The sequence below is a fragment of the Bison bison genome, unplaced genomic scaffold, assembly GCF_000754665.1.
Source record: "Bison bison bison isolate TAMUID 2011002044 unplaced genomic scaffold, Bison_UMD1.0 scf7180017864498, whole genome shotgun sequence".
In the NCBI taxonomy this organism is placed as follows: domain Eukaryota; kingdom Metazoa; phylum Chordata; class Mammalia; order Artiodactyla; family Bovidae; genus Bison; species Bison bison.
The window spans coordinates 3,677,274-3,687,843 of record NW_011495057.1 but is presented as its reverse complement, the minus strand read 5'-3'; the positions used below and the strand labels follow the sequence as shown (position 1 = coordinate 3,687,843).

Here is a 10,570-nt window from a genome sequence, read left to right as displayed (position 1 = left end):
TTGAGACTTACTTGCCATACCATTGTAGGCAGCTAAGGTGAGGGGGCTGGTGCCCAGAGAAAATGAACCAAACTGGGCATGGCTTTCTTGATGTAAGAGAAGCTTTTCTGGGCCTAAGCTGTTTTGTGATCTAAAGTGAAAGTGAAAGTCGCTCAGTCGCGTCCGACTCTTTGCGGCCCCATGGGCTGTACAGTCCATGGGATTCTCCAGGCCAGAATACTGGTGTGGGTAGCCATTCCCTTCTCCAAGGGATCTTCCCAGCCCAGGGGTGGAACCCAGGTCTCCTGCATTGCAGGAAGATTCTTTACCGGCTGAGCCGCAGAGGAAGAGCTAAGCCTGGCCTGAAATGCTTGCCCTTGAGTAGGTCTCAGTAATTAATGATCAAAGGAAACGAAACAGAACTGTTATCAGGCAAGAGAAGTGACAGTAACAAAGTTAATAAATCAGTTGTAAAGACTCCCAGTTCTGTTTTCAAAGTAAACATTAGCCTGAAGCACTTTGAGCTCTTGTGTAGAATTCCAACACCCCTCTCTCTGCCTTGAGCCCTCAACCACAAGATCAACTGGAACCTAAGGAAAGATGCTCTTGGCCTTTTCTGACCCTCATAACTTCAGTCAGCTGAAGCTTGGGCTCTTGTCAACCTTTGCCCCAGTTTGGTGCAGAATTTCTCCTGTGCTCAAGACCCCTTCATGAATACCCATATACTGCCCAGCCCGCTTCATGCAGATGTGTGCACTTAGCTTAGAACTTTCCTTGTTTTGGTGTTGGGGAGACATTGCCTTGAGAAAGATCCCTGGTGTTTTCTTTATCTGCTGCAGTCAAAAACTCCTTTCTTCTCCCGCTCTCTGGCTTGGTTGTCTCTTTCTGCTTGACACCCACTGAGATGTGAATCCAATTTTGGGGAGATAGCACCTCTCCTGTATCCTTTGCCTGCCCCAGCAAATGGACTCTTCCCCTCTTGGCCTCACTGTGCCCAGGACAGACTTCTGTCGCTTCACTGTTCTCGTTTGGACATTTAACCTGTTTACCTGAACCAGACTGGTTTTTTCTTTAAGGCAGAATAAAATTAATTTTTTTTTTGCTTGTATTTTAGAGTTGTAAAATGGTAGCCTGATTTTTTTTGTCTTAACATTATGTTAAAAGTATTTTTCTATTTTATTATAATTTTAGCAGCTGCTTATTTCATCAAAGGAATGACTGTCTCCTGTCACTGGCTATGCAGGTTTTCAGTGTTTTGCAATAAAATGTTACTGCCTGCCAAAATTGACAATGAAAGAAATATCCCTTAAACTTAACATTAAAATATTTTTCATTGCTATACGGTATATGTCAGGACAAAGCTGTATTTACAGAAAATAAAGATGACTTCCCTAGTACTGAGTCTTTTGGGCAGATAACTTGCACCATTCCGAGGGTCCAGAGTTTAAGGTGCGCTGTGTAACCTGCAGCTGTCCAGCAATCGTTACTAATCGATTCTAATGTGATATAAAGAAGGGCCCGTGATTTGGGCTGAATTGCAGAATATAGTAGTGGGAAGAGAAAGTACCATTTCCTGAGCACCATAATACATACTAGGCAGATGGGTGAAACTTTTATTTAAATAGGGCGTTTGCTTGCATGTATGTAGGAGGCCTTCCTAGAGCAGAGGACAGTTATTTGTATGGTCATCTGCTGAAGGACAGTTGCACGTTATCTGGAATTTATTAATATAAACGTAGGCCTCTTTCAAAGTCTCTTGGAGATTAAGTGGCTGCTACTTTGAACATTATGCAGAATATTATATATATATGCATATATGTGTTATATTTATATATGCATGTATATGTTGTATTTATATATATGCAGAATGTTAAAGAGTCAGAAAACCCAACTAACAAACCAGGAGAGCATCAGCACACTCATTAACACCATAGTCCTCCTTCCTCGTGCCCAGAGCACCCTGGAGATGCTGAAAGGAAAGGAAGGACATGTGTGTGCCTAAACACTATACCGTATTGTATGAAAAGAAGTTGTCCTGCTATTCCCAATCAGGCAGATGGCTCCACGCTCAATACACAGGCAGTTGGGTATGTGGCATTTTCATTCCTAAAAACGCCTGCCTTATAGTTAGATTCTCTATGGCTACTTCAGGCTGTTGCTGTTGAGAATTTAAGTAATATAAAAACCAGAAGTGTTTTTTTAAGTATTTAAAAATTACCTTTGCACCTCTAGTATCATGAAATGTATGCTTTCCCCAAGTACAGCCAACTGTAACTTTTTCTTTATATATGAATGTTTAAAAAATGCTTTTTCAAAGTTATGTTTAAACTGCTTTGAAAAGGGAAGGAAAAAAACAACTTCTTTTAGGGGGGACACCACTGAATACAATTTCTTAAAGAATTAGGTAATCTTTGTAAAGTCTCTTTTAATGTATGAAATCTGTTTAGTTGTAAGTTTATATGATCCTGTATCCGTTTTCTAAATCCCCTTTCGCCTTACTGGGTGCAGGTTCTCTGAAATCCCTGAGGAGGAGGTAACGGCTGGATTGTTGGAAGGACAAAGTAGGCTGCTTAAGTTTCAAAGCCTGATGCATGAAGGGAGGGAATCCATTGTTACGGCAGCCTCGCACCAAAGCCCAGTTCACTGACTGTGAACCTGCTCTGTCATAGATTCCGAGTCCGAAGGGTCCCTGAGCAGACTGGAAGCAGTGACCGCGCACTCCTTTGACGAGGAAACAGAACCCCCGAGCAGTAGACAGCACAGAATGTCCGAAGGCAAGGACTGTGGTGGTGGAGACGCGCTCTCCAATGGCATCAAAAAACACAGGTAGGAGGGCCTTTCCCAGCCATCACTGCCGCCTCTGTTCTCAAGCGCATTTGGGTTTGTAAACCAAAGTGTGTGGCTGTCTCCTTTTTTTTTTTTTTGCTTTTTTCTCTCTGCTGAACATTTATATTGCTCTAGCACCTCAAGGAAAGGATTTGGCTTAAATACTTTGTCCATTTACAGAAAGAACATCATCAGCTGTCATTGCAGGAACTAAATACAAAATGTGGTTTTGGCTACCATGATTTTAGGGAACCGTAAATCCTTCAACTGGCTATTTAGAAAGGCTCTTCAGAGCTCCCTGTTGAAAATGATGCTGGCTTCCTTTTTTTGAGCATGCATCTTTTATGACTCTGCCTCTCAATGCTATTTTAGTTTCTTGTCATTTGATCTTCGTGTTGGTTTTATTAAGAATAGATGGTAATATTGCCTGCCTATTGAAACAGTTTAGTTACATTTAAACAAAGACTTTTATTAAGACCTGGGGTTTGTTGAACATAGCCCTTTAATAGTGTCTAATAACATTAGTATTGTTTTTTTATTCCCTTGATGATTTAGTCCTAGAGATTGTCCCAGTTTAATGAGGTGTCACAGACACTTGAGTTCTCTGGTTTCACACAAGTTTATAGGCACAATGCCTTGTGTAAATGCCGGTATTCATAGGGTACAATATTTTATCAAATTGTCAGTGAAAACTATATTCTGTTGTCATTGTAAAAAGCACTTTGGGGATAAGTAGTTACTAATTTCTACAAGATAGTTTTTTACTCTTGTTTAATATTTATAGATTTGTATAGCTTTAACTTCGTTTCTGCATAGGATTCTGGCTACCATTGGTCTCAACTGTTGTTGTACTGAAAAATGGTACTCAGCACTTCTGATATGTATCTGCCCCATGTTAACAAGGAATGTTTTTTCTTTGTACTTATTTGAAAAAAATCAGTGAGTTTTAGAAAACAGAGTTTCCTTCTGTGCAGTTAGAGGGTGTCCTCTAAACGTGCTCGTTGATGGTTATCTTTTGATGGAGGTCATCACGGCAGCTGGTATCGTGAGCCGCGAGGGCCCATCCTGACTCTGTGCTGCAGTTGCTGTCCTCTCCTTTGTGGTCTGGGACTCAGTTCTGTGCAGGCCATGAAGTACCTAAGTGGAAACCCAGCAGATCTCAGTTTCCTGGTCTCTAAAGAGAAGACAGCCTTTAACTGTTTAACATACATCATGACAGTCTAGTGACGACACAGGAAAAATCTTTAGAATGTTCAAAGAAGTACACAAGTCGTCGATAGAATCATTAAGATATCAGAAGGAACGCTGTGCTTACTAGATGCTGTCAGAGACTATGGCTGAAGGGGGAATTTCTTGGCTTTTCAAAAGCCCGGGAGCCTGTTTGTGTGTGTGCCATAATGCATCATAACAGGAGTTATTTTGCATCTGACAAATTTATTATATTAATACTATATTCACATAGTCTGTGTTCTCTCTTATTAGTCCAACCCAGAATGGCACAGATGTGGAAGTCTCTCCCCTTAAACTCCCCCCGGCCTCCCGTCTCCTGCTGTGCTTGAAATCACCTTACCTATTTCATGTTCTTAGCCAACAGAAGTACTCAGGCTTTACTTTCTGTAGTATGGATTATGGAAGCAGCAGGTTCCCCCCAAATATAATACATGAAGCCACTGCAGACCCTATTCCTCTTCCTCTCTGGGGTGTCAGCAGAAAGTCCCTGGGAGAGTGCCCACCACATGGGCGAGAGCGCCAACCACACGGGCGGCAGTCAGTGTAAGTGCCCTCTTTTAACTGTTTACTCTCCTCCTCAACAACGATTTGCTGAACTCTGGAGAACCTCTGCCCTCTTGTTCCCTTTTCCACCCCATTCTCATAGGATGACATCATGGAGTGCAGTGTGAAAAATCTCTGACCCAGAGAATCATAAGCTGTAAGGCCTATGTCGTGGTCATTTAATGTAAAACAAGGTATGCCAGACTCATTGAGTTTATTTCTAAGATAATTAAAATAAAGATATTATGAATCTTTAATCCATCCTACGTGATGATTACCACAAAAATAATTCATCTGTTGACTAGGTAAATTAAGTCATCTCTTAAATAAAAATTTGGACTAAATGAACTGAGTTCTCCTCTCACTCTGAAAGTCTTGTGATTGCTAACTGAAATCTTGAAAACATGATTTTTCTACCATATTGAAGTTTAGGAAACTTCTACAGTGTCTTTTGATATGATTAGACTTGTGGGAAACAAGTATTTTGTGTTTTTTAATTCACTCTGAATTACTGATAGGCTGTGTACTCTGCTGGCCATTGATCTTTTCTGTGGTTCTGTGCTGTCTTTGGGCTTTTAGGTTAGTTGTAGAGAAATATCAACAGAAAGAATCAGAGACTGGTTTAAGACCTAGAACCAAAAATACTGCGGAGATAGAAAACACACAAAATAAATGCTTTGTTTTGGTGGCACTTTTTTCCAGAAAATACATTGAGTTGCCTTGGGGAAAGCTAGCTTTCACCATACTGGTCAGGTTTATGTTTATAGGGATTCTTGTCATCTCGGTGGTCTGTGTTCTGTGGGATCAGTTCTCTAGTCTTGGGCCCAATTTATTACACTTATTCTGAGCTCTCCTCCTCTAACGTTTTAGGAGTTTGACCTAAGTTGGTATAATTGGTAAAGATACTGATATTTATCTAATCTGGATATATATAATGTAAAAGATACTAATGTACAACAGGTTAGTCAGAATCTGAAATGTTGGATTCATGTTACGATGCTATAAATGGTATTCCCAGTATTACTAGATTAAAAGATAAAAGCCTGGGATCATCCTAATAAAGAAAAAACATTCAATGAAATTAGTCATTCATGATTAATAAACATTAGCAAATTACAAATGGAAGAGAACTCCTTTAATCTGGTTAAAAGTTGGAACAAATAAATACTTGATAATGAACTATAAACAACAGTTCTAATTTCAGGAATAAGAGAAGGATGCCTGCCATCATCTTTTCTGTTCAACATTGTTTGGAGGCTATAGCTAGAGACATAACACAGCCCTCAGATTTAGAAATAAACAGAACCATAGATGTCTACAGACAAATCATTATAGTTACTATGAAAGTTTGGCAAGGTTGCTTTGCTGCAAAGTCAGCTAACTATTAATACATTTCTGTGCACCATCAACAGACAGAAACTGCAGTTAAAACTGGGGGTGGAGGTTGATTTTAGAGTATTTATTAAAAAGTCACTTACCTTGAAATAAATACTGAAAGATATAAAACTCACCAAGAAGAAAAAGTCATTGTCATAAGTTTGATTTACCAAATTGATCTATAGACTCAAACATGCTTTTAATTAAAGTTGCACTTTACCTTGGAAGTTGAAAAATGGATTCTGAGCTGTCTCTTTAAGCTCAGAGGGCTTTGAGGAGCCAAGGTACTGCTTAAGAACCTGGTTTCAGGGAGGGAAGGCATTTGCCTAACTAAATGCCAAGTTGATTACAAATCTTTAGTGCAGAATTGTCCTGCAGGCAAGACTGATCTGAAGAATGAAAGTAAAAGGTCCAAAGACCCAGACATAAAAGGAAACCTGGTATATGTAAGAGAGGCAACATAGAAGATTGGGGAGGGGAAAATGGGCTGTTAGGTTAGGGCTGCTGGGAGAGTCATTTAATACAGGAAAAAAAAAAAAAGAAATGGCCCTCTATTTCACAAATATAAATTAAATTCTAGCTGAACCAAACATAAATGTGTAAGGCCAGAACTTAATAAAATTTTCGTAAGAAAATGTAAAAATACCTTTGCAATTTTAAAATACAGAAGGGTTTTTTACAACAGAAATGTGATAGGGATTAAGTTTTATCTGACTCTAATTAATGTACTTGTTCTTGATGTATTTACCTGAATGAAAGCCTTGCATTCTTTCATAAATGTGGCCAAGAATCTTAAATGTTTAGTTTGCCGAAATGGTAGATTCAGACTCCAGGCAATCCCTTAGTTTACCCTTGGTTTATCCCTCGTGACTGCTTTAGAATTATTAGGTGACCGAATAACAGCTGTTTTCTGTATGTGAAAAATATCCTGACATGTTGAAGTCAAACAAAAATGTTGAGAATATAAGCTAAGACAGTCTGCCAAGAAATACTGAGAAAATGTTGTTAGTTGTGAATAAAAGTTATTCAGCTTCCGATATATTTTATCAGTAGTACAAACCCACCTGAACTTCTCTGGTGGCTCAGCAGTAAAGAATCCACCTGTCAAAGCAGGAGACATGGGTTCAGTTCCTGGATTGGGAAGATCCTCTGGAGAAGGAAATAGCACCCTAGTCCATATTCTTGCCTGGAAAATCCCATGGACAGAGGATTTGCAGTCCAATGGGTGGCAAAGAGCGAGGCATTACTGAGCACTACTACTACTACTAAGTCGCTTCAGTAGTGTCTGACTCTGTGCGACCCCATAGACGGCAGCCCACCAGACTCCGCCGTCCCTGGGATTCTCCAGGCAAGAACACTGGAGTGGGTTGTCATGTCCTTCTCCAGTGCATGAAAGTGAAAAGTGAAAGTGAAGTCGCTCAGTCGAGTTACTAGCAGGTCACCCCACTCAGAGGCCCTCAGGTAACCTGGGCAGAAAAACACCCTTGTCTGTCAGGAAATATTTGGGGTAGCTCCTTGTTGTCATGTAGTGACCAGGGGTCTAGAGACACCTAAGGACCTAGGGGTAAGAGCCTTGCCCAGAATTAGCTAGATTTGAGGTAGTGCCTGGGGCTTCCCAGGTGGCGCTACTGGTAAAAACTCGCCTGCCAGTGCAGGAGACACAAGAGACTCAGGTTCGATCCCTGGGTCGGGAAGATCCCCTGGAAGAGGGCTTGGCAACCCACTCCAGTGTTCTTGCCTTGGAAATTCCATTGACAGAGGAGCTTGGTGTGCTCCAGTCCATAGGGTCACAAAAAATCAGACACGACTGAAGCATGCAGGTTCCAGAGACACCATGTTCTATGCTCTCACTTTACTCCCTGAATCAGAGTACTTGTTTGCTCTGGAAAGCAGAGGACTGTAATTTAAAAAAAAAAAAAGTATCACTAGAAGCTCACACAGCTCTCCTGTGGGGCCTTGCTCACTAACAAAGCAGACCCCAGCTTGTGTCACTAGCCTGAGTGAGAAAAGTGCTCAAGACCAGGAAACTGGTAACAACTCAAGGAGAGAAGGTTGAGAGAGAAGGTACTGTATCCTCTAAAGAGAGAAGCTGGGCCAGGCCCCCACTGGGCTGCAGCCTGGGCAGACCGCCCACGATCCTGTCTCTGGAACCACGGGACTCTGTCATCAGAGGACACGGAGACTGGCAAGTTGGATGACAGTGGCTAACGCTGAGGAGTAAGAGCCAGCAGGCCACTCTGATTCCGTGCAGCACCTCTCTCTCCGGCAAAAACATATGTGGGGATTCCTTGACCAGGAGAAGGGATTACCGGCTTGGCAGACGGGGGTTAGTCAACCAGCAAAGAGAGTTCAAAAGATAACCTGAAACAATAAGCAAAACTTTAGGATAAGAAGCTGGCAGGCTGTGGTCACTTGGGGTTATGGTAGGAAGGGGGAAAAAAGGTAGTGTGAGTCAAGATTTATAATCATTATCTTCACAAACCAAAGTGGACTTGCTGAACTTACTGCCAAGAGTGACTCTAGGAAAATGGAGGCATCTTTTTTTTTGAAGGCTTCCTGAGGGTTTCTTTTTCTTTCCTTTAATATTTATGTATTTGGTTGCATCAGGTCTTATTTGTGGCACTTAGGATCTGTCGTTGCAGTACACCAGCCCTCTAGTTGGGGCACTCGGGCTTAGTTGCACCAGGGCATGGGGGATCCTAGCTCCCCAACCAGGGATTGAACCTCTGACCCTGTATTACAAGGCAGATTCTTGACCACTGAGGAAGTCCTGGAGGCTTCTTTCTAGAGAACTCAACCTCTTACCAACCAATTTTAAAAAGTCAGTTAAAAGGAGTTGCTCTTTTGAAAGAAAGAGCCGAGGCTTGAATGCCCACAGGCCCATCTTCTGATCTTGCCCCTGACCCCTAAAACGCCTCTTGGGAGCTTGGGGATCTATAAAACACAGTTGGAAAAACACAGACTCTTTCCATGTACACTTTTGGTCATGCTTAGGAATTGTAAGCGAAATACTTAATAATTAAAGTCATAATTTTGGGTGCTAATGATAGAGAACCTGCCCGCCTTTGCAGGAGACACAAGAGGCACAGATTAGATCCATGGATTGGGATCCCCTGGAGTAGGAAGTGGCAACCCACTCCAGTATTCTTGCCTGGAGAATCCCATGGACAGAGGAGCCTGGTGGGCTGCAGTCCGTGGGGTCTCAAAGGGTCGGACATGACTGAGCAACTTAGCACACAGCATGAGCAGATTTCAATTCTTTTGGTCTCGTTTGCTTTGATATTAGTCAGTTGGGTTTTTCTTCAACAGCTCTTTAAAAATGCATGTGTGTGTGTATGTGTGTGTGCAGAGATGATTCTCTTTAAAAATATTGGTGATTCATGTGGTTCAAAATTCAGAAATGTAATAGGGTATATTTTGCAAATTTTAACTTCCACTTTTTAAACTATCCACTCCTCTGCCTTTTCCCAATTGCAATCATTAATCCATACAATTTTGTTTTTTCACACTAATGATAGAAAATGCAGGCATACAGTTCTTGCCCTTGCTTTTTAAAAATATATATGTACCAAATTATTTGTTTGACAGATATATTTTGAGCAACTATTCATGCCGCATTCTATTCAAAGTGCTGAGGTTACAGTAATGAACAAGCCCCTGTTCTGTGGAAGTGCCCATTTCTGAATTGAGGGAGATTGAGAATCTTTCTGTGATCTCTCTGTACTTTTTTCCTGTGAATTGCTAATACATCTTGCCCATTTTTTTCTAGGAGTGTTCAACTTACTAATATTTAGCTGCTCTATAATACCATTACTAGCTTTTTGTATGTGATACGAGTTGAAAATATTTTTTTCCAGGTTTGTCAAAAGGGAAGATAATTCTTAGAAAAATCTCTAATTCCTCCCACATAGCAGATAATTACCATGTAACTCTTACCACTATATGTCCTTTGGGAAAACTGTGACCTAGAAAACTGTAGCCGTTAAGAGTTACTTGGGTTTGATCTCATATCTACCACATTCCTGACTGCAAGCAAGTTGTAATCACTTTGAAACCTAACTTCTTCTGTAAAAGGGATGTAATAACAGGACCTACCTTGTTGGGTGGTTGTGATAATTAAATGAGATAATCTATGCAAAGGAATCATAGTGATTTTAACTCATTAAATCTCAGGTGCTGTTATTAGTAGAAAACTGATAAACCTTAAGCAAAAGTAAATAAATGGAACTGTTTGTTTTTTCCTTTTAGCTCATAAGAAAAGGACTTTGGATGGGTTTTAGGAGTTTACTTTGGCCTTTGAAATTTGGGAAACGGGTTGTTGTTGCTCAGTCACTTAGTCACTTTCGACTCTTTGCGACCCCATGGACTGCAGCACATCAGTCTTCCCTGTCCTTCACCAACTCCCAGAGTGCGCTCAAACTCACGTCCGTTGAGTTGGTGTTGCCCTCCAACCAGGTCATCCTCTTTCGCCCCCTTCTCCTGCCCTCCATCTTTTCCAGCATCAGGGTCTTTTCCAGTGAGTCAGCTCTTTGCATCAGATGGCCAAAATATTGAAACTTCAGCTTCAGCATCAGTCCTTCCAGTGAATATTCCTGTCTACAGGTAGCTAAAATAA

The 10,570-nt window shown here is 41.1% G+C and overlaps 1 protein-coding gene across 5 annotated transcripts in view; it reads left to right on the top strand.

The window, feature by feature from the left end:
* OSBPL1A (oxysterol binding protein-like 1A) overlaps positions 1-10,570 on the top strand; it is a 234,197-nt gene that overhangs the window by 160,558 nt on the left and 63,069 nt on the right. For all 5 annotated transcript variants that reach the window (XM_010828928.1, XM_010828930.1, XM_010828929.1 and 2 more), the window contains one exon: positions 2,649-2,805. In XM_010828928.1, coding sequence (XP_010827230.1) covers positions 2,649-2,805 — 157 coding nt within the window. The remainder of the gene's footprint in view (positions 1-2,648; positions 2,806-10,570) is intronic.